The following is a 24,950-nucleotide window of genomic DNA, read 5'->3' as shown; positions in this document are numbered from 1 at the left end:
TCTCTCACAGAAACTGGTGTATATCTAGATTATGGGACTTTGTTAGAAAGTGAACTACCTGAGATGAAATTAGAGTGTACTATTAAAGGAAAGGTCTCACCCGAGTAATGAAGCTGAAGGGTTGTCATTCCACACGTGAAGTCTCTGGATACAGTCTGAGGTGAAGCATGTTGAGATGGCAATCGTTGCGTTGGTTAGGTTGTGATCGGCGGATGCAATATTATTTGGTTTGGATTGGGAGATGTATACGGGAAAGTGGGCCCTATCCAAGGGTTCCAGGACTGGGGGAAGTAGGGGCTCTATAGTGAAGATGTGAGGTTCCTGCTGTCTTAGGGTTCAAAAAGACAATCAATAGTTAATATTATCATCACATTATTTGTTAATTGGGTTAACTTTGAAAAGTCCCTTTGTTATGGTTTGCTGTACAGTACCCAGTATCTTGTATATAGCTGTGCTATTGGAAGCTTCTAATCTACTTGGTCTAGGCTTTTGAGAGAGTCCGTATATCAAATACATAGCCTATATATTAAAAAGATTCAGTTTGTGTTTTGAGAAACTTTGAGACATACAGTTGATTTCCCCCTCATATTAATTAACTACTGATTTATATGTCTACATTTTGCTAGGAGTGTACATAAACACCATTCCCACCACCAAAGGACTGTGACCCATCCCTCCCGCCCACTCCCACCCCCCACTGGCCCAGGAAGCTACATGTCTACCCCTCACCACTGGGTTTTTACTTTGGTGCCCTACTTACAATTTGATCAGGTCCTGCTTTTAGTTTCCCTTTCAGATCTTCTAAGTCAGCTTCTGTTGATGAGTGGGATCATCCCATACTCATCTTTATCTTTCTGACTTAGTTCACTTAACATAATTCCTTCTAGCTCTGTCCAAGATGGGTCAGAGAAGGTGGGTTCATTGTTCTTGATAGCTGCATAGTATTCCATTGTGTATATATACCACAGCTTTCTCAGCCACTCATCTGGAGTTGGGCACCTGGGTTGCTTCCAGGTTTTAGCTATTATGAATTGTGCTACTATGAACATAGGAGTACACACCTCTTTTTGGTTGGGTGTTATGGAGTCCTTGGGGTATAACCCCAGGAGAGGAATTATTGGGTCATATGGAAGGTCCATGTCTAGCCTTCTGAGAGTTTTCCAGACTGCTCTCCACAGAGGCTGTACCAATTTACATTCCCACCAGCAATGTAAAAGGGTTCCTCTGTCCCCACATCCTCTCCAGCATTTGTTGCTGCTGTCCTTTTTGATGTATGCCATTCTTACAGGAGTGAGGTGGTATCTTAGTGTTGTCTTAATTTGCATTTCTCTGACAATCAGTGACCTAGAGCAGTTTTTCATATGTTTGTTAGCCTTTTGGATCTCCTCTGTGGTGAATGTTTTGTTCATTTCCTCTGCCCATTTTTGGATGGGGTCATTTGCTTTTTTGCGGCTAAGTTTGCTGAGCTCTTTATATATTTTGGTGATTAGTTTCTTGTCTGATGTCTGGCATGTGAAGATCTTCTCCCATTCTGTGAGAGGTCTCTCTGTTTGTTTAATAGTTTCTTTGGATGTGCAGAAGCTTTTCAATTTGATGTAGTCCCATTGGTTTGTTTCTGCTTTGGTCTTCCTTGCAATTGGGTTTGATTCATCAAAGATGTCCTTGAGGTGTAGGTGGGAAAGTGTTTTACCAATGTTTTCCTCTAAGTATTTGATTGTTTCTGGTCTGACATCTAGGTCTTTGATCCATTTGGAGTTGATTTTTGTTTCTGGTGAGATAAAGTGGTTCAATTTCATCAAAATGAATATTCTCCCCAGAGCCATATACAAATTTAATGCAATACCCATCAAAGTTCCACCAGGCTACTTTAAGAGAATAGAACAAACACTACAATCATTTATCTGGAACCTGAAAACACCTAGAAACCATCTTAAGGAAAAGAAACAGAAATGGAGGCATCACACTCCCAGACCTTAAACTATATTATAAAGCCATCATCATCAAAACAGCATGGTACTGGAACAAAAATAGGCACACAGACCAGTGGAACAGAATTGAAAGCCCAGAAGTAAATCCCAACACCTATGGGCATCTAATCTTTGATAAGGGGGCCCAAAGGATTAAATGGAAAAAGGAGGCTCTCTTCAATAAATGGTGCTGGGAAAACTGGGTTGAAACATGCAGAAGACCTTTTTTTTTTTTTCCTTCCTCTTCCAGGGTTATTGCTGGGCTCGGTGCCTGCACCATGAATCCACCGCTCCTGGAGGTCATTTTTTCCCCCTTTTGTTGCCCTTGTTGTAGCTTCGTTGTGGTTATTATTATTGCCCTTGTTGACGCAATTCCTTGTTGGATAGGACAGAGAGAAATGGAGAGAGGACGGGAAGACAGAGAGGGGGAGAGAAAGACAGACACCTGCAGACCTGCTTCACCGCGTGTGAAGCGACTCCCCTGCAGGTGGGGAGCCGGGGGGCTCGAACCGGGATCCTTACGCCGGTTCCTGCGCTTTGCGCCACATGCGCTCAACCCACTGCACCATGACAGAAAGACCTTTGAGATTGTTAATCCTTCTTAGTGTTTTGTTAATACTGAAGTCCAAGAATAACTGCAGGAGCAACAATTATGCCTCAAATGGCTTTTGTTATGGACCATAGGTCCTTTGCATCTGTGTCTGTTATGCTTTCTTGAGATTCTGGTAATTTGACAAAGTCTTCATTCACCTGGAAAGTCTTGACTTAGGCCTTATCTGGATGACTCAGCCCTGGTAATTATTTTACCATATTTATATCTGCCACAGGAAATGTGCAAGTGGGAATTTTTAGATCCTTACGCTTACATTATTAATATAAGAAGTCAAAACTGGGAAGGAAACTCAGTTGCTTCATGGCAGGCTATAGTCACAAACATCCTCATAGTGAAGAATAGAAGCTGACTTCAAAAGCTTTGCAACAGTCCTTTTTCTTCCTGTGTGGACAGTTTTGCCAAGTAGTACCCAGGCTCTAGCTAGCCCCACAGTCTTAAAAAAAATGTATCAGGGTGTCGGGCGGTAGCGCAGTGGGTTAAGCGCACGTGACGCAAAGTGCAAGGACCGGCGTAAAGATCCTGGTTCGAGCCCCCGGCTCCCCACCTGCAGGAGAGTCTCTTCACAGGCAGTGAGGCAGGTCTGCAGGTGTCTGTCTTTCTCTCCCCCCTCTGTCTTCCCCTCCTCCCTCCATTTCTCTCTGTCCTATCCAACAACGACAACAATAAAACAACAAGGACAACAAAAGGGAATAAATAAATAAATAAATAAAATCTTTAAAAAAATGTGTCATCAGATGCTATAATGCATGCCTATGCAAAATATGAAACTGTGCTGGTCTTTTTTAGCCTGTTCTGATCTTGTTTTTTTTTTTTTTTTTTCCCCTCTATTGAAAAAGAATTTTTTCTCCCTCCAGTTGAGATCTTTCTCCTAGTTATTGTAGTTGGAAGTGATAATCACTTCTAATCCATTTTATCCAGTGGATTATGACCTCATAACCTCACTGTTTTCTGCATGGAAATCTGGAGCATCATTAAAAAGTGAAAAGAATGAATATAGCCCTTCTGTATGGGCAGCTTTTCAATCACTAAGCATACATTCCAGAGCTAACCATGTCCTTTTATGACCTTGGCCTGCCTACCTCACATGGCCAGTGCACTTGGAGTTCAAATTGTATTCTGCAAGCCCTCCATCTACAGCTAGATGAGATCTTTTTTCCCCACAGCTATTTAGGAGCTGTGGTTTAAATTGGATCAGGCTAGTAGGTCCATGAACTGTAGTTTTTAGTGTCTTGGCTCCATAGTAATCCTGTCTTTTCAAAATTTGCTTGGTATTCATGTATCTATAACCCTGTGTGTGTAGACTTTTTTTTTAAATTTTGCTGTTAAAGATTTTATTTATTTTACTAATGAGAAAGATAGGAGGAGAGAGAGCCAGACATCACTCTGTTACATGTGCTGCCGGGGATTGAATTCAGGACCTTATTCTTGAGAGTTTAGTTCCTTAGCCACTGCGCCACCTCCCAGACTACCTGTGTGTAGTCTTTACCTGCTATTTTGCTATTTTGGAACTATGTTCTCTCACTCAGTGTTGTAGAAATTGCATCAAGGCTGCATATTTGCTAGACATCCTTTTCAGAAACAATTCTTCAACTATGTATTGCGGTAGAAATTCTTCACAAGTTTTGATCTGGATCATTTAGCAGCACGATGCCTCTCCATCTGTCTGTCCTCTTCTTTCTGAGGGTGGAGGACCCACTAACTTTTCCTATTTCTCCAGGACCCCTTTCAGTGCCTGACTTTTTGAGGTAGTATTCAGAAAATGTTCCTGGTACAAGATTTCTTCTTGGTAGTAATTTATTAACAACTGTTGTTTTACTTTTTATTTATTCCCTTTTTAAAAAATATTTATTCCCTTTTGTTGCCCCAGTTGTCTTCTTCTTATAGTTATTATTGTTGTCGTCGTTGTTGGATAGGACAGAGAGAAATGGAGAGAGGAGGGGAAGACCGAGAGGGGGAGAGAAAGAGAGACACCTGCAGACCTGCTTCACCACCTCTGAAGTGGCTCCTCTGCAGGTGGGGAGCCGGGGGCTCGAACCGAAATCCTTATGCTGGGCCTTGCGCTTTGCGCCACGTGTGCTTAACCCCCTGCGCTACCTACTGACTCCCTGTTTTACTTTTTAAAGAAAGTATGTGTTGTGTTGATGTTGGCTCTGTTTTTGTAAAGTCTTCTTTATCCATCTAGTAACAATAGCTCAAATCTAAATTTGAAATGGTAGAAGCAGAAGCCTACGATTTCTTAGACTCAGAAATAGTGTAACCACTGACCTCATAGCACCTGCTTTTTCAACCAAGATTTAAGAAATTCTAGGCAATTTTTGCTTTGACTGGTGAAGGAGAATTCTCTGTAGTTTTGTGATCTAGGACTGATGAGCCATCATTTTACCCATCTCAAGGCTCTGAATGATAAAAGGGTCAAGTCATTATCATTTATTAAATTTCTTAAAATTTTGACACTTCCCTAAGGACATATCTAGTGAACCTCTTCTTTTCTAGTTGTGTACGTAATCTCCCCAGGCAATCTTTTAATAGCTTAAATTACCATCTATTCCAAGAGCATCCTCAAACTGATATTTCTTACTGAGTTTTCCTTTTTGATCTTGAGTTTTGTATAGCTTATTTTTTTCTAGATGGAGGGGGAGAGTTCGGGGCATCTTAAAACACAAATCACTGTTTGTCTAATACCACCTCCTCCTCCTCCTCTTCCTCCTCCTCCACTTCCTCCTCCTTTTTTTCTTTTCTTTTCTGCCCCTCATTCCCCCTTCCAGTCCTTGTTCCAGTGAATGACAGAATCATAAATGCATTTGTCTCTAATCTTTCTCCTGTCATCTTCATGAATTATTAGATGTCACTCTGAAAACTATCAGTTACCTCTCTGGAATTCACTTTTTCTCCCCACACTCACTACTACCTCATTTATTATAATTGCTTGCCTAGATAGCTATAGAATCCTTGAAACTTCTCTCTAGCTTTACTTTGTTGTGAGCTTATAGCTTTCTGTGTGGAAATCTAGAGCATTATTAAAATGTGGGAAAATGGGGCCAGGCGATGGTGCACCCAGTTGAGTGCACACATTACCATGCTCAAGGGACATGTTCAATGCCTTGACACTCCACCACTGCAGGGGGTAAGCTTCATGAGTGGTGAAGCGCTGCTGCAAATGTCCTTTTTTTCTCTCTCTCTTTTTACCTCCCTTTCCCTTCTCAGCATTTCTCTGTCGTATCAAATAAAAGGAAAAAATTGCTGCCAGGTGTGGTGGATTAGTTGTGTGGGGCTCCAGCCCTATCGGTAACCCTGTGTGGGCATCCTTTCAGTGGATTTCTGTTGGTGAGACTGCAGTGACTGTTCATGATCCAGCCTTCCCTACCTCATGTGACTCACATGTAGTTCAAATTGTACTCTGAAAGCCCTGCATCTATGGCTTCATGAACTTGAAAATACTTCATTCTCACTGCTTTGCCTCTCCGCTATCGCCAGCTTCAATCCAAACCCATGCACCAGGACTCAGCCTAAGTAACACCCTTTCAGAGATTTCTTTCACTTCTAGTTAAATGAGAGTCTTCCCCCTCCTCTTCCAACCTGTACCTTTCTTTTCCTCTACCCATGATGGCTAAGAATTATTTGAGGGAGTCAGGCGTAACACAGCGGGTTCAGCGCAGGTGGCACAAAGTGCAAGGACTGGTTTAAGGATCCTGGTTCAAGCCCCTGGCTCCCTACCTGCAGGGGAATCACTCCACAAGTGGTGAAGCAGGTCTGCAAGTGTCTGTCTTTCTCTACCCCTCTCTCTCTTCCCCTCCTCTCTCCATTTCTCTCTGTCCTATCCAACAACGACGACAACAATAAAACAACAAGGGCAACAAAGAGAGTAAATAAATATCTTTTTTAAAAGAATTATTTGAAAGGAGCAAGGGGAAAAAAAGAAGTATTAGCATTCAGAGAAAAGGAACTGAGGGTAAGACCTGCTGGTGTTGACTTTGTATTTATTTACATAAATATATATATATATATATATATTTTTTTTTTAAACCAGAGCACTGCTCAGCTCTGGTTTGTGGCAGTATGGGGGATTGAACCTAGGACTTGAGAGCCTCAGGCATGAAAGTCTCTTTGCGTAACCATTATGCTATTCCCCCACCCGACTTTATATTTAAAACCATGGTCATAATCAGAAAGTCACATGCTATATTTAATTATATACTGCATATAATTCTGGAAAAGGGAAAGCTGTGGAGGCAGTGGGAAAAAAAAATCAGTGATTACCAGGAGTTAGTGCAGAGAAAAGATGAATAGTAAAGCACAGAAGTTTTTAGGTTAGTAGAAATGCTCTGTGTGATACTAGAGTGATGGATGCTTATTACAGGTCTCTCTGGAGCCATAGACTGTATAGTGCCAGGAGTGAACCTTAATAAAGTACGTGCTCAGAGTGATTATGATGTGTCAATGTAAGTTCATCAAATTATAACAAGTGGACCACTCTGCTGGGGGTGGTTCAAGTGGGATAGTCTGTGCCTGTGTGGAACAGAGACTTGTGTAAGACATTTCTAAACCTTCCTGTCAGTATTGCGATCAACCTAAAACTGCTCTTAAAAAAAAAAAAAGAAATTACATTCCCACCAGCAGTGTAGGAGGGTTCCTTTGACCCCACACCCTCTCTAGCATTTGCTGCTGTTACCTTTTCTGATGTATGACATTCTCACAGGAGTGAAGTGGTATCTCATTGTTGTCTTTATTTGCATTTCTCTGACAATCAGAGACTTGGAGCATTTTTTCACGTGTTTCTCAGCCTTTTGGATCTCTTCTTTGGTGAATATTCTGTTCATCTCCTCCCCCCATTTTTGGATGGGGTTATTTGTTGTCTTGTTCTTGAGTTTGGCCTGCTCTTTATATATGTTGGATATTAAACTCTTGTCTGATGTATGGCATGTAAAGATCTTCTCCTATTCTGTGAGGGGTCTCTTGGTCTGGGTAGTGGTTTGTTTTGCTGTTCAGAATCTTTTTAATTTGATGTAGTCCTGTTATGGATTGTGGGGACAAAGGAACCCTCCTGCACTGCTGGTGGGAATGTAAATTGGTCCAACCTCTGTGGAGAGAAGTCTGGAAAACTCTCAGGAAGCTAGAAATGGACCTACCCTATGATCCTGCAATTCCTCTCCTGGGGATATATCCTAGGGAACCCAACATATCCATCCAAAAAGATCTGTGTACACATATGTTCTTGGCAGCACAATTTGTAATAGCCAAAACCTGAGAGCAATCCAGGTGTCCAACAACAGATGAGTGGCTGAGCAAGTTGTGGTATATATACACAATGGAATACTACTCAGCTGTAAAAAATGGTGACTTCACCATTTTCAGCCAATCTTGGATGGATCTTGAAAAAATCATGTTGAGTGAAATAAGTCAGAAACAGAAGGATGAATATGGGATGATCTCACTCTCAGGCAGAAGCTGAAAAACAAGATCAGAAAAGAAAACAGAAGTAGAACCTGAAATGGAATTGGCGTATCGCACCAAAGTAAAAGACTCTGGGGTGGATGGATGGGGAGAATAACAGGAGAATACAGGTCCAAGAAGGATTCAGAGGACCTGGTGTTTTTGTTTTTTTTAATTTTGATTATTGTGTTCTTTTTTTTTTCTTTTTTTTTTTTTAATTTAAGAAAGGAGATATTAACAAAACCATACAATAAGAGGGGTACAATTCCGCAAAATTCCCATAACCCGATCTCCATATCCCATCCCCTCCCCTGATAGCCTTCCCATTCTCTATCTCTCTGGGAGTGTGGATCCAGGGTCCTTGTGGGTTGCAAAGGGTGGAAGGTCTGGCTTCTGTAATTGCTTCCCCACTGAACATGGGCATTGACTGTCTGGTCTATCCATATTCCCAGTCTGCCTCTCTCTTTCCCTAGTAGGGTGGGGCTCTGAGAAAGTGGAGCTCCAGTACATATTGATGGGGTCGTTTGTCCAGGGAAGTCTGGTCAGCATCTTGCTGGCATCCGGAACCTGGTGGCTGAAAAGAGAGTTAACATACAAAGCCAAACAAATTGTTGAACAATCATGGACCTAAAGACTGGAATAGTGCAGATGAAGTGTTGGGGGTATTTCCTGGATGCTCTTGTGTACTTCTGCTTTCAGGTATATATTTTTCCACTAGTTTATGAGCATGTGTGAACCTATGCTCTGTCTCAGGGGACCTGGACTATATCTAAGTTTGGGGACTTTATTGGGGAGTGGAACACCTGGAATGGAATTAGGGAATACTATGAAAGGAAAGGTCTCAGCTGAGTGATGAAGCTGAAGGGTTGTCATTCCACACCTGAAGTCTCTGGTCACAGTCTGAAGTGAAGCATGCTGGGGTGGCACTCTTTGCGTTGATTAGGTTACGATCCGCGGATGCAATATTATTTGATTTGAATTGAGAGCAGCATGCAGAAAAGTGGGCCCCTCCCTAAGGTTCCAGGACTGGGGGAAATATAGACTCTATAGTGGAAATGTGAGGTTCCTGTTGTCTTAGGGTTCAAGAAGACAATGGATAGTTATTGTTATCATCACATTATTTGGTGATAGGGTTAACTTTGGAAAGTCCCTTTGATAGGGTTTGGGGTATAATACCCAGCATCTTGTATATAGCTGTGCTACCGGTTGCTTCTGTTCTCCCTGGTCTAGGCTTTTGGGAGAGACAACACATCAAAGACAGCCTATGTATTAAAAAGACTCAGTGTGTGTTTTAAGAAGTTCTAGACATATCATAAGTTTTTCGCCTCTCATATTAATTAAATAGTGGTTTATATGTTTACACTTTAATAGGATTGTACATAAACACCACTCCCACCACCAAAAGACTGTGTCCCATCCCTACCCCTGCCCCCCACTCCCTGCCATGATGGGAAGCCCAATGGCCACCCTCCCCTTTACCACAGGGTTTTTACATTGGTGCCCTGCCTAGTGGGGTTTGTATTGTTATATGGGAAACTGGGGAATGCTATGCATGTACAAATTATTGTACTTACTGTTTAATGTAAAACATTAATTCCCCAATAAAAATTAAAAAGTTCTTCTTCTTCTAGCGTTTGCCCTTCTTCCATAGCCAGTCAACAGCGTCAGGTTGAGCCTGATGTAAAGTTTTGAGACCTCCTTTGAATCTGGAGAGGTGGCAGTCGTTGACGTTGACTATGTGGGTCATAGTCTGTCTGTAGCCGCAGGGGCAGTTCGGGTCGTCTCTGGCTCCCCAGCGATGGAACATTATGGCGCATCGGCCATAGCCTGTTCGATAGCGATTGAGGAGGGCCCAATCATAACGTGCTAGTTCAAAGCCCGGTTGACGCTTGCAGGGGTCTGTGATGAGGTGTTTGTTCTTTACCTCAGCTGACTGCCAACTCTGTTTCCAAGAGTCTGGAACAGAGAAGTTCAGTGTAGGCGTAGGGGACCAGATTGGGTGACGAGAAATATAAAAAGTAATAAAAAAGAAATAACAGTTTCCTCACTGAATATCTATCTGCCTGTAGTATCAGTATCTCTGTTGGAATGTGAACATTTGTGGGTACCAGGCAGCACTTCTCATGGTTTACCTGAGGACTCCCCAGTGATTGAATACTGGGTATTGCAGTAGCAATTAAGCAGTGTAATAAACATGACCATTGTGGTTCTGCCAGGCAATGGGCTCTTCCCACAGATGGGGCACCTTCCTTGCCACTTGTCTAATTTACATAATTTCTAGCCCCCAGGCTCAGTGCTATACTTTCTTCTTCAATGTAGAAAGACTGTGGTGAAGTCCTTTGTACTCTGTTAACTCATCATACTCAGCTACCACTTGTGAGGGTGCAGAGAAAGGAAACAGAGCCTTCAGTGTATGCAGTGCATGCTGTTTACCCTGTCACTTAACTCTAAAAGCACATAGGCCCCCAAGAGAAAAATATGAAGGATGAAGTATGAATCCACTCCACCCTAATGTTTTCATTCTGTTCAGAGAGTGATTCTGAATTTAAAGATGTGTCTACTTCCTGCTCGACTTCTAAGCCAACCACTGCTGTATTTAGTGTCCCCCTTGACAGAGTGAAAAGTTAGGTTGCTGAGGAGAAGATGGGCTTATTGGCTTTTTTTTTGGATGGGAATTTGGATGATGTCCTGTTTGGCTTTATATTTTGTGCTGACTTTAACATCTAAATCTCATTCATGCCCAGCTCCTTCCCACCCCTCTGTCCCCACTCTAGTATACTGCTCCATTGCCTAGGTGTGGAAGTTTGCCTAACTCTCTGCTAAACTTTTCTTGTGTGAGAGTCAGTTATATAACATGCATTGATAATGCTCCAGAAGCTGTTTTTTTTTTAATTATCTCTTATTTATTTATTTACTGGATAGAGACAGCCAGAAATTGACAGGGAAGGGGGAGATAGAGAGGAAGAGAGACTCCTGCAGCACTTCTTCACCACTCTCAAAGCTTTCACCCTGCAGCTAAGGGGCCTGGGGCTTGAACCTGGGTCCTTGTACATTGTAACATGTGTGCCACCGCCTGTCCCTCAGAAGCTGTAATTGCAATCAGTTTGCATGCTTCTTTTCAGCTGAGTACAGTGCTGAGAGAAGCTGGGCAGGAGAGAGTGTTAAAACAAGTATCTGACTTTTAGGGAAAACTGTAAATACTATCTCTTCCCATCACTTTGATGGTCTTAGAAGATAAAATGATAGATAAAGGCAGGGTTGGCGTGTACAGCCTTTCTACTTAATGAAGTAAGCAATAAACACCTGCAGAGATTCATGGGAGAGACATTTATTACAACCCTGAAATATGGGTCAGTTTTGGCCAGGCAAGATTGGAGAGGGGCAAATGTACTCAAGAGAAGCAAGCAACAAGAATTTAAGATAGAGATTTTTCAGATACTGACTTTTTTTTTTTTCAGGTACTTCCCTTTGTCCCTTACAAAATCTCAAACTACACTCATTATTCTTTCTTGAGCTAAGTTATAGCCATGATCCACTGCAAATATGTTGTGGTGAAATTATGGGAATTCTGTAGCATATAGTAGAAGGATGAGGAGGATTACAAGAAAGAATTCTAAGTGAGAGGTGGTGGGGAAGACCTTAAGAGATCAGATGGGAAAGGAGATGCTTGAGGAAAAAGCATTTCAGGGGTACATGTGTCATAGTTTCATTGAACAACAACCTATCTTGGGAAACTTATGATATACTGTTATAATCAGCATTATGTCAGTTTAATGACCATAACATAATAGCATCTCCCAGCAGTTAATCTGACATTAGCCCCCACCTTAGGTCTTGGATATAAGTGATGGTACAGTCTGTTAACATGATGGATCAAAATTACTGATTGCTCTGGGCCTGTGTACTATATTCCATGTGCTTGAACTTTGTGTTCTTATACTTCAGTCTTTATCAAATTTTCAACTATGGAAACCACATCTTCCTCATTTGTGACTAAATAGGATGTTAGATGTTTTTAACAGGAAAGTGCTAACGACCACTTTTTTCATGTAAAGTAAATGTTGTGTAAATTGAATTTTAATGCTTTTATTGTCTCAGAGGAAGAGGAAAGCTATTAGCTAACGAGGGTGGTAATGCTCAAATTGTTTTTAATTTTAAAATAATATTTATAACTTACCATACTGGTTCATTTTGAACTTAGGAAAAATTATGAATGTCTACATAACTGTATATGAATTATCAGGAATAAGATGGCTTAAAAGTACAACTAGAGCTTAGCTCTATATATGTGTATGTTTGGAATCTGAGAAATATAGCTATCTGGCTAGAAACCTGCCTGCTCAATTATAACTAAATGTCAAATTTCCCTATAGTTACCCACTATTAAAAATATCCTTGTCTTAAATTTACTTTGACAGTGGAATGTGCTTGGTGATTATCATACTGTTTGACTCTGGGGAGTTAGAGATTTATATTTTGTTTCAGTTCCATTGAGATAATAGCATTCCCAGGCACACATACATGTATATGCATGTACAGATGAACTTGAGCAAGAAGATAATTTTATCTGAAATAAAATAAAAGGCATTGTTTCATATCACTGTCGAGTGTCACCAAATTCTTAGTTTTTCTTCCCTCTTAAAATAGGTGACAAAACATAGTATGTTGTGCTCATTAAACAACAGTATTTCAATTTTGAAGGTGCAGTTGCCATCATTCGTAGTGGCAAGAGAAAATACCAGTCACTCAGTTTAACTTGAAAATGAAGAAGCCCCTGCCCCCCCAAAAAATCCTATAGAAAGGCATTTATTGGAAAATAAATTGTCTTACAGATGTTTTCTATATCTGCATTGGTCACAAGGAGTTATTTTTACTTTGTTTCATTAATTATACACATTGCATGACATCAGCATAATACCCAGCCTTTATATATCAGTACACATACATATACACATAGGCTGACTATATAACCATGTTTGCTCTGTGAGAGTCATGAAAGAGCTAATTATTGATGGTAATATCTCAGTTATATATGGAGTTATCTCGATACCTTTTTACAGCTTGTGGTCAGAGTTACTATCAGTAATTCAGAGTTGCTATTCATTGCAAGTCTATTTAAGAAAGGTCTAAATGTTCATAGTCTAGTTAGAGAGATCTAACAATATTATTTATGATTTCCAGTGTTAATAGAAGTTACCTGAGCATCAGACTCAGTAGATGTACAAGACACTAAATTGAGAGATTGGATGTAGGCAACTTATCTTCCTTCATAAAAGAAGATGAAGTGAGGTGAAAAGAATTGTTATTGGTACTTAAAATGAATGAATACACGAACTTTCATGTCCATATGCTGTGATTTTTGTTTGTTAGCAGTGGTAGAGTACAATTGTAAACTGCTTTTCTCAGAACTTCAGAGCCACTATACTACCATTCTTGATTAGACTGTTTATTGGACACAACTAGTAGGGCACAACTTTTTTGTTGTTGTTTCTTTTTGTCAAGCTATCTTCTTATTTCTGGCTAATCATGGTTTACAAAATTGTAAGATTACAGGGTACAGTTCCACTTTGCACCACCACCAAAGTTCTGTCCCTCCTCTCCCCCAATGATAGTCTGCACAGTTTTCACAAAGTCTTAGAGACAGTTTGCTTCTGTTTTTTAACTTTTATTAATGAAATCATGTCATGCTCATTCCTCTGACTTCCTTCTTTTATTCTGTCGACTCAAACTACATAGCAAGTTGGGTTGAAAACTTGTTAGTATCCCACATTAATATTAACTTGAAGTCTCTCCATTGTATCACTAAATCACCACAAATAAAAACTGGTACTGTGGTGTGTGTTTCATGTCTATAAATACCACCTGAAATGGAAAGCAAATAAAGCTGTGTATGTTTAGCTGGGAAGACTTGAGAATTAATGCTAAATTAAAATATTGTCACACAGATTAGTGGAGACATACTCACAGTCAGTCTCTGAAGCCTTTCTCTTTACTGTGAACACTGAATAATAATTATTTTATGAAGGTAGTGCATTGTAAATATTTATAAACAGAAATGTAAAACAGTGAGACCACAGTGAATAAATTATTTTGAAATATTTTTAAAATCCCATTTTATATGCTTTTTAGTAAAAAATTATTCATGATGATCAATATTTCTTTCTCACTTGCCATCTGCTCTGCTTCTTTGGCTGTGCGGTGTGAGGTGAATGATGCACTGTGCTGTATAATGCACTCCACAAATTTATTGACTTGGATGCAGCAATTTTACAGAGGCATACACAAACATGTAATCACTAACCAGAGGTCTTCTGGTGTAGGTAATTGCCAATTTTTGCCTGTCCTGGGGGACAATTAGGTAATCTTTAAACTTGCTTTGTATTGTCTCTCAGTATAGGAGCCATTTAGTTAGTAGCTTTTCTATCAGAAGGTTAAATTTTTTTTGTTTTGTTTTATTTTCAGCACACATTTTCCTGGAGTAACTAGTCAAAATCATTTTATCTTGTGTCTAGTAGACAATGTAACAACTTTGTGGTATCCTCCGTATCTCTTTGTGGAATGTTCTGAATCCATGCAATTTCATTTTAACTGACTTGGGCAGCCAGTTTTGCACTGTTGGCTTCAGTCTACCTGAAAGCCTCAGATAGAGTCTTTGGGCTGAAACAATAAGACATAGGTGGGTTGGCCAGTGCTCTCAATTATCTGGCTGGGAGGATTTGCTATATATATATATTTTAATATATTTTTCTGATTTATCAGATCTACTTTCTATTCTCTAAGCAACTCATTGTAGACATCATCATTGTTTTCCTTATCATTGCAAATATTCAAGAAAGTTTTTGGAATGAGGATAAAATAATAACCATGGAATTATGTTGCTTGAATTTGAGGACAAATGAAGGTCAACATTCTTTAATTAAAAAATATATATATATATATGTATTTCTTAAGGAAAGAGAGAAGGATACAGAGGCCAGAGCACTGATTAATGCTGGCTTATAATGGTGCTTTGGATTGAACCTGGGACCCCAGAGGCTCAGGCATGAAAATCTTTTCCATAACCATTATGTTGTCTCCCCAGCCCTGAAGGTTCTTAATATTAACTTTCCCATGAAGCTAACATTTGATCCTCTTAGTTTAAATTAATCCCCTCCTTTGTGTGTTTTCTCAGCTAAGTGTTTTGTCCTTAGGTGTGTGTGTGTGTGTGTGTGTGTGTGTGTGTGTGTGTGTGTGTGTGTGTGTGTGTGTGTATTACAGACATTGCCTTCATGACTATATCCCTACTGGATGATAGTCTTCAGAGACAGAAATGGAGCCCTATTCATCTTTGCTTTTCTCTGTAGAACTCATTATGCACTTGATTACGTCTTCAACTGAAGATAGTCAAATTTTCTAACCTAAATATCCCCTCAGCCTTCCTTGTATTGGTGAGGTATCATTAGATAACAGGAATGGTGATCCACATACTACACATGCTTTAGGTAGAGGCAGGAATGTGTAAGTGGCTCTCAAACCCCAGACTGGAAAGTACATCCAACTATTACTTGGGCAAGAAAGGAGCCCAGTGAGGGGATGGACTCTGACCCCCATCCAATGCCTTTGGTCTGTCTCTTATATTTATAGAGCAGCTGTGTTAGGTCTTAGCACCTATATACAATATTTTCTTTTATGTGGCACTCCTAAAAGAACTCAGGGTCCTATGCATGTGCCATACTGACTGCTGACTTCCCCAGCCCGAATTTTCATTCCTTATTTTTTTTAGAGCAAGTAAAAGGGACAGGAGAACTGAGGAGATATACCACAGCATTTCTCCACTATCCCTAGTGCTATCCACATTGTTCTCATGTGGCTCCAGGTCTTGAACCTTGGGCCTCATGCATAACAAGGGCTGTACATAACCATTGATTGAGCCTTCTCCCAACATGTCACAGTTTCTTTTTCTCACAAAACTTGTGTCCTCAAACATACCACCTACACCCTAATGCTTGGCATTCCATATGAGAAGTCTTTTTGAACCCCCCGAGCCCAGAATAGTCTTTCTCTTCTTTATAATTATAAAAAGAATCACTCAATTTATTTGCTTAAGAGTGGCTCATCCTTGTTCCTCAAACTTCTGTGCTTTTCTTATCTTACCTATTCTCTCTCTTTTAAATATTTTTATGAGAAAGAGTGGATGAGAGAGAATGAGAGCATTACTCTCGTACATGAAATATAGGGTTTTGCCTATGGAGAGCAGTCTGGAGAACACTCAGAAGGCTAGAAGTGGACCTTCCCTATGACCCTGCAATTCCTCTTCTGGCGATATATCTTAAGGAGCCAAACACACCCATACAAAAATATTTGTGTACATCTATGTTCATAGCAACACAATTTGTAATAGCTAAAACCTGGAAGCAACCCTGGTGTCCAAGAGCAGATGAGTGGCTGAGAAAGTTGTGGTCTGTATTCACAATGGAATACTACTCAGCTAATAAAAATGGTGATTTCACTTTCTTTACCTCATCTTGGGTGGAGCTTGAAGGAATCTCGTTGAGTACGTCAGAAACAGAAGGATGAATATGGGATGATTTCACTCATAGAAGTTGAAAGATGCTATCATGATGCCAACCTTACTTCCTTGGGCAGATGACTTCACCAGTGTGTCCTGGAACCCCACCTCCCCAGAACCGTATCCCACTAGGAAAAAATAGAGACAGGCTGGGGGTATGGGTCGACCTGTCAATGCCCATGTCCAGCAAAGAAGCAATTACAGAAGGCAGACCTCCCACCTTCTGTGCCCCAAAGAGATCTTTGGTCCATACACCCAGAGCAATAATGAGTAGGGAACCTTCCTATTGAGGGCATGGGATATGGCACTCTGGTGGTGGAAGTTGTATGAATTGTGCCCCTTTAATCCCACAATCTTGTTGATCATTATTATATCACTAATAAAATTAAAATGGAGTTGAAAAATAAGAAAACGCAAAGCAAAATTTGGACTGGAGTTGGTTTATTGCACCAAAGTAAAAGACTTGGGGGAGGGGGTTCAGGTCCTGGAACATGAGGGCAGAGGATGACTTAGAGGGGGTTGAATTGCTATGTGGAGAAATGTACAAACTACTGTGTTTTACTGTTGACTGTATATCATTAATTCCAAGAAAAAAAGGAAGGGAGGGAGGGAGGGAGGAAGGAAGGAAGGAAAGACTTGATGCTTGAGAACCCAGGTGTACCTCCCCAGCCTGCCCTTATCTGTTCTCAATTGCAGCACTGATTCATATTCTTCCATGTGCCTGGCACATTGTTTGTATCCAGTCAAATCTCTGCTTAAATGTCATCTCCTCAAGACACCATATTTTGTGAGCCACTCAGTAGTTTTTCCAGCCACTCTCAAATATATAATGTTTTCAAGAGCTACAGTAACATGCTTACTTGTGAATGCCTTTCTCTTGAAGTAGAATGTGAGCTCTTGAAAGCTTTGGCCACCTCTGCTGTGTTTATTTTGGATTCTAGTGCTTGGCATATAGTAGGAGCCCAGTCAGTACCTCCTAGGTATGCAGCTCTCTGGGTGTCATAGGTCTCCTGGAAATAAAAATACAGCTTTTTTTCAACCATGAGATCTCTCCCCCCTTTGGGCTTCATATCTAAGTGATTGCTTCCACCTTTTCTAGAGAACTCCTTTTCTTTTTTCTTTCAATTGCAGACACAGAGAGGGAAGGAGGGAGAAGAGAAATGCCATAGCACCACCACCACTCTTGAAGCTTTTCCTGTGCATAGTGCTCCCATGTGGTGGTTGGGGGCTCAAACCCAGGTCCCTGTGAGTGGTAAAGTTTGTGCTTTACAAGGTGAGCTGTCTCAGGACACTCACAACCTCTTTTTGAACAATTGAACACCATGTTAGACTGTCTATATTTGGGCGATATATTCCCTATTTGTGTAGTCAGCTGCCATATGTAATGTGTGTGATATAATCATTTAGCTTTTTGGGTTGTTTTTCTGCATCATTTGATCAAGTCATAAACTTAAGTTATGAAGTCAACTTAAGAGACTGAGCCTAAGTAAAATAGATCAATGGGATCTGTCTCCGGAACAAAAAATGTAATATACTCAGCTTGACAGCTGACTAGAGTCATTGTTTTTACTTCCCAAATGTAGGACTAATCATCCAGCTATGACAAGGGTAGTTTTTTATCTTTATTTATTTATTTATTTTTATGATCAAGCTAGGCAGTTTTTTACCTTTGGTTTTGAATCAGATAATGAGACTCTTTGGGGGGCTTGTTACCTTGTAGTGAGACAGTTTTTTGTGAAACTTGAGGTGTTATCACGTACTTCTGTATTCTCATTTAAGTCTCCTACATGCAGGTACTATGCTGAATTCTAAAATTCCTGCAGCAAATGGCATGGGGCAAAACTTGCACAACTAGAGGCTGAGTTCAAATCACCATTGATCAGCTTGTTATCGCCACCAAGTGATTTAATCCATCAGCCTCTGTTTTTCATTTGTAAGGTGGGATAAATAATAGCATTGTCTTATTGGGAATCTATAATTCATTAAGATAAGTGTTGTCAACAGAAAGCCAAATAGTGTTAAGTGTTGGATAAACTGTGGCCTTACTATCAGTATCTTCATCTCTCCCAGAGATCCTTTAAAGGTGTTACAGATGTTACTTGGAAGGAAGCCAAGGAGGACTTACATGCACTTACAAACTTCATGGGCCAGATAAACATCCATAGGCATGAATTTATTTGGTACTCACTGCTTTGAATTTAGATTTTTCTTACTATTCCCTAATGATCTCTTTACCAGTTGAATTTAGGAGCAAGCTAGTGTGCAAATTTTCTGCTGGTAGTAGGGATGGTTATTTTATGACTTAGTTATAGACAGCTTAAATTTCTAGAGATGTGAAGGAGTAAAAAAAAAAAAAAAAAAAAGACTTTGCTTCACCCTTCACCCTCTTCAGATTGTATGATATTTTCTTAGGATTGAAACTGTGGCTCAATGTTTTGTTTCAGCCCCCTAAATAATAAATTTTAGGCACATAATTCCTCAAGGGTTGGACAGTTTTGAAGTTTTATTCTGTTTGATCTGCACATGTTTTAATAAATAAAAATAGAATTGGAAAATTCAGCCTCTCTTGAAAATGTTTATGGTTTCTTTAGTCTGCAGTTTGCAATTTCAACAACGAACTGGAGTTGAGTGGAAGCTTCCCTGATTAGATCTATTAAGTGTGGCCTCTCCACCAGGCACATCAGCTTTACTTTCAAGAAAAGCAGGCTCCTACAGCCTGCAAATAGCTCACTTGTGTAGTGTGCTGCTCTGTCATGTGCGTGACGCAGGTTTGAACCTTTGCCCCCAGCACATTGAAGGAAAAGTAGTTTACCTCTCTGGTACCTAGAAACTGGGGATTGGGATGTGCCGGGATTGCATAGCGGGAGGGAGAAATGATACAGGAACCAACCTCCTGGCGGTAGCAATACAAATCTTTATTCATGCGGGAGCCCCAGAGTTGGGCATGAGTGCAACATGTTAAGCCATGTGGAGCCAAAAACCGCAGTGGCCTCATCACCTCTACCTGCACGTCTGACCTCCTCTAGGTCTGGACTCTGAAGAGAGAGAAACCAGAAACGGAAGCAGCTTTTACAATACCATAAGTGGGAGGGTCTGGAAATGGTAGGGGCCTCCCTAGCAACCACTGACAGGGATTCAGTTGGCGGAAACTAGCAATACCCTGTGGGGACTTAGGAGGGAGATCTTTAATCATATGTAAGACAAAGTAGAAGATTGGTATGTAGATAATAATACTAGCATGGAAATAAGGTGGTTTGTGGGCCCTGCCAAGCTCAAGCACATCTGCACAATATCCCAACAGGTATGAATTTGGGGTGGTATGTGTGTTGATTGATGTTCTGCCTCAAATAGATAATGGCACATTCAGCTTTTAAGTTCCCTAAGCTTCTCTAAGCCTGAGTAAGAAGTAGATAGTATAAAGGAACGTGTGTCTAAGACTAAGTCTGACATTGTGGACAACTGTCTTGTCAGTAGACAAGACAGTATCAGGATAAAAGAGCATCTGAAAGGACTGTATTGGGGTTGCTAGATTGCTCAACCAGTAGATCATGTGCTAAGTTTACTATATATAGGAGCATCACAGCACTGAAATAAGCCCCACAAGTAGTGAAGCAGTGTATTATTCTCTCTCTCCTCCCTCCCTCCCTCCCTATCTCTCTCTCCCTTCTTCCCTATCTCTTTCTCCCTCCCTCCCTCCCTTACTCTCTTCTCCCTCTCCCCCTCTCTCCCTTATCTCTCTCTCCCTCTCTTTTTCCCTCTCTCTCCCTTCCTCTCCCCTTCTCTCTTTGAAGTAAAAGAATGAAAAAATGGCTCAGGAGAAGTAGAATTTGTCGTGCTCAAGGTGCTGGCACTTCAGAAATTAAAGTAAATATGTAAATAAAAAGAGTATATTCATTGTATTCCTCAAAATATAAGGGTATCAACTCTTCTCAATATACTGAAAACAAAAGCAGTGTGGAATCAGGTGCATCTGGCTGCAAAGTCTTAGCTTTACTCTTGAAACTCCAAGACTCGACTCAATGTCTTTAACTTCACTGAGCTTCAAAGTTGAGCTGCTCTTGTCTGTGAAATAGGTGTAATACAAGCTATACTGAAGTAAAATGGTAAGAGTTAAGTGGTACACATACAGGAAATATTCCTTTAGCTTTAAGATTTATTTTCCATATTTGTAATCAAATTTGTCAAGCTTTTCTGACAAAATAAGCAGATACATTAAGATGTTTAAAACTAATGAACTTTAAACATTTTTTAAATTATTTTATTTCCTTATGTTGCCCATGTTGTTTTATTGTTGTCATTGTTGTTGGACAACAGAACAGAGAAATGGAGAGAGGAGGGGAAGACAGAGAGGGGGAGAGAAAGATAGACAGCTGCAGACCTGCTTCACTGCCTGTGAAGCGACTCCCTTGCAGGTGGGGAGCCGGGGGCTTGAACCGGGATCCTTACCCTTCCTTGCGCTTCGTGCCATGTGCACTTAACCCGCTGCACTACCGCCTGACTCCTTACTAGTGAACTTTTTAAAATGAATCATATATATAATCTTTATTGGACAAAAACAGCCAGAAATCAAGAGGGAAGGTGGTGATAGAGTGGGAGAGAGATAGAGAAACACCTGCAGCACTACTTCGCCATTTGTGAAGCTTTCTTCATGCAAGTAGAGACCAGGGGCTTGAACCTGGGTCCTTTAGCATTGTAACATATGTGCTCAACCAGGTGTGTCAGCACCCAGCCCCAATAACTACTCATATATCTACAATCATTTGTCAATCACATTTAGGGGTTTTGTTTGTTTGTTTATTTTATGCTTTATATATCTTAGGCACTGTTTCAGCTGGGACAACACAGAGGGCTGTTGAAACAAGATCCTTTCATTTATGATGATGGAGAATAGAAATAATAAATTAAGAATGAAACAATAAGTGTCATTTTACTTATTTAGTAAATTAACATTAATATTCTCTAAAGTACTTTAGCAGCAGTAGCTCGTTTAATTCATTCAGGGAATCTCTACCTGCAAAACAATCTTTATTAGTATATATGGAATTGTAAATATCATGTGGAGTGCTTCTAATGGAATAACCCCCAATAGTTCATATGTTATCTGTTCAGGAATGTAAACCTTGGTTGACAGGACACAGGGAACAATTTAATTCTATAATCACTAATGTGGTTTGGAGACTTTCCCTAAGATTTTCTAACATAAACCATGATTAATAAAATTAATCAGTAGTATTCACTAGAGTGTGAAGTGGTGAATGAGGTAAGAAATGTTCTGGGAAGATACTTTCTTGTACATTTGGGGGATTTCTTGGATATTCTCTCCACGGTGTCTATTCCTGGGCAGCATTGTTACCTGATTTTTTTATTGCGAGGCTGTAAGTTAATGGCCCATCCCTACCACCCCTACAAGAGCAAAAATGTTAGTTGGAGATCAAAACCCCATGTCCAAGGTTGTTGAAATTCAAATTGCTAAATTGTCCTTCACTGTGAGGCAAAGTGATGTGACCTGGTCTGTGTTCCTCCAGGTGCCTATAAAGCCAGTAATTTTCTATTCATGTGACTCTCCTGTTGTCTTTATGGCCTCGGCCCCCTTTCCCCACTCTTTTGTCCGTCTTTGTTGTGTTTCGGCTTTCCACACATAGCACAGTCTGAGCTCCAGGCTTTGTTCATTCTGCCTTTTTAAAGCCTTTTTGATGAGCCTCTGGGTAGTTACAATCCTCTCTATTGTCATTTGGTCACATATCAACTCATTGACCTAGAATTTTAGGAGAAAATGTAGTTTAGATCACTGTGTCTCTGAATTATTCAGCCTTAAGAGAAAAAAAAAAGATACCCAGTGGAAATGAACTGATTGTTTAACTTTTAGTAGAAATTTTTGTTCATGAGTTGAAGACATGAGAAGTTGCAAAATATAGTTTTAGGTACTTAAGTGTACTTAGCCAAACTAACATCTTGTAATCCTACTGCATGCTCAGTATTGGGTAGTGATAATAGTTAGTACTGATTCACTGCTATATAGCATGTAGTATGGCTTTTTTTTGTAAGGTACTGTCTCTTTAAATGGGGGTACCAAGGAATGAACCCCAGAGACTTGATGCTTCCACATATTCTCTTGGACCTACTAGTTCTTTGTAATTTAGGGAGAAAGAGAGAGGGAGAAGGAAGAGAAATAGAGAGAAAGAAGAAGAGACATGACAGTGCTATGTGGAGCTGGGATTTGAACTGAGGGCCTCCATATAAAAAGTCCTCCAACCCCAGGGTGCCATCTTAAGCACATCTTGTCACACTGATACTATGAGTTAAATATTCTCATTATCCTCATTTTGTAAATAAGGAAACTTAAGTACATAGAGCTTAAATAACGTTCTCAGGACCACTTACCTAATAAGTAGCAAAGGTGATGAGTTATCTGGTTCTAGAATTTATGATCCTTATCACTTTGGTGGTATTTGGCTTCTTTCTTTCTGAAATTTGTCATCTAGTTGAACTTGATCTGTACATTTTTTTAAATTTTTATTTGTAAAAAGGAAACACTGACAAAAACCATAGGATAAGAGGGGTACAACTCCACACAATTCCCAATACCAGAACTCCGTATCCCATCCCTGCCCCTGATAGCTTTCCTACTCTTTATCCCTCTGGGAATATGGACCCAGGGTCATTGTGGGGTGCAGAAGGTGGAAGGTCTGGCTTCTATAATTGCTTCCCCACTGAACATGGGATCCATAGTCCCAGCCTGTCCCTCTCTTTCCCTAGTGGGGTGGGGCTCTGGGGACTCTGGGCTCCAGAACACATTGGTGGGGTCCTTTGCCCAGGGAGATCCAGTTGGCCTCATGTTAGCATCTGGAACCTGGTGGCTGAAAGCTTTGTACAGTTTTATTTTATTTTATTTTATTATTTTTTGCTTAGTCATTAAAAATTGTAGTATTGAGGCATTTTATTATTTAAAAAAGGTATATATATATATATATATGCATAAACGATTAAGAGTTTAAGTTTCATCACACATGTACTTCATTTTTTAGCTTGACCTTCTAGTAAATCTTTAGCTACATTGATTTTGGCTGCTATTTAAGGAGATCCTCCTTTATCTGGGTGATTTAAAAGCATGATTCGACGATGAGCATCTCTTATTTTCGCTTTGTTGGCAGTAGGCCTTACACCTAGTATTAGTGCTGCTTCCCGCTTTGTCATTTTGGGTTCAAACCCACCTCTGTAATAGCCACCACTGAAGGCAGATTTTGGTAGACTTTGAAAAACTTGTTTTACTTGAGGCTCCACATGCTTCATGGCTTGCAAAACATAGCGACCTGCAAATCCTGCAGCTGCAGTGGTCAGTCCAACTGCTACCACTGTGCTCACCATGGCTCCAGCTTGGCTGCCCGGCCTCCGCCGACAGCGCAGTTCATCCCAGCCCCGAGCGGCCGCACGCCTCGCCAGGAAACTACGAGGCCCACAGTTTTATTTTTAAGAATCTCCGAGCAAATCTTTCTTCCATAGTAAAAGAGAAAACAAAAACTCCAAATATTTTTTATTTTAATTTTTAAAATTATATTTATTTATTTACTAGAAAGACACAGACAGGAATCAGGAGGGAAGGGAGAGATAGAGAGGGAGAGAGATAGACACCTGCAGCACTGTGTCACCACTTGTGAAGCTTTCCCCAAGAAGGTGGGGACCAGGGACTTGAACCTGGGTCTTCGAGCACTGTAGTGTGTACACTCAACTAGGTGCACTACCACCTGGCCCCAACAACAACAACAACAAAAAAGCCAAGTTTTTAGCCTAGTTGTGGCTGCATTACCAAATGAATGAGTCATGAGATGTAACGATAGTTACAGTGACTGCACCTCACTGTGACTTGCATGTCAGAGAGTTCTCCCATATTGACTGACATGTGATATTTGGTTCTCCACTTTAACCTGGGAAGGGGTTTCCATGCTTTAACTATGTGTTGGTGAATTTTTTGATGCTGTGGAATGTGTCAAAGCCAGTGGAGCATTGCAAATTTACTTGTATGCACAGCAGGCAGTGTGGCAAAAGGCAGCCCCCAGCACAGGGAGGATGAGGCATTCCTTGAGACACAGGGATAGGCTATTAGTGAGTTGTCCTGGTGAGTCAGAATGTTGAAAAGGGCAGGTATGTCTTGATGAAATGTTTAGCCTGTGAACCAAACCATTGTTTTATGTAGGTGTGCTGACGCGAGGTCAGCTTCTGGTGACATCATAAGTTAGAGATCAAGAATTTGGTGCTCATAATAACACATCAATTTTATATGAAGGAAAAATCATCAAGGTGTCTAGAGACTGATTTAGTTGACATTCACTTACCAACTTGTTTCTTACTGTGTTTATTTATGAATGATTTACTGTTGTGTGTGCCATAGACTTTT

At 40.4% G+C, this 24,950-nt stretch overlaps 2 protein-coding genes across 3 annotated transcripts in view; one reads left to right on the top strand and one right to left on the bottom strand.

The window, feature by feature from the left end:
- The window catches only part of PTPRG (protein tyrosine phosphatase receptor type G), an 869,661-nt gene that overhangs the window by 458,385 nt on the left and 386,326 nt on the right, over positions 1-24,950 (top strand). The window lies entirely within an intron of this gene.
- On the bottom strand, positions 23,315-24,006 carry LOC103118930 (mitochondrial import inner membrane translocase subunit TIM14-like). The gene has a single exon (XM_060202417.1). The coding sequence runs from the start codon at positions 23,921-23,923 to the stop codon at positions 23,630-23,632; it is 294 nt and encodes a 97-aa protein (XP_060058400.1). The 5' UTR covers positions 23,924-24,006; the 3' UTR covers positions 23,315-23,629.

The sequence above is a fragment of the Erinaceus europaeus genome, chromosome 12 (genome assembly GCF_950295315.1).
Source record: "Erinaceus europaeus chromosome 12, mEriEur2.1, whole genome shotgun sequence".
Taxonomy (NCBI): Eukaryota; Metazoa; Chordata; class Mammalia; order Eulipotyphla; family Erinaceidae; genus Erinaceus; species Erinaceus europaeus.
Note: the sequence above shows the minus strand (reverse complement) of the source record. Positions and strands in the feature narration are given on the sequence as shown.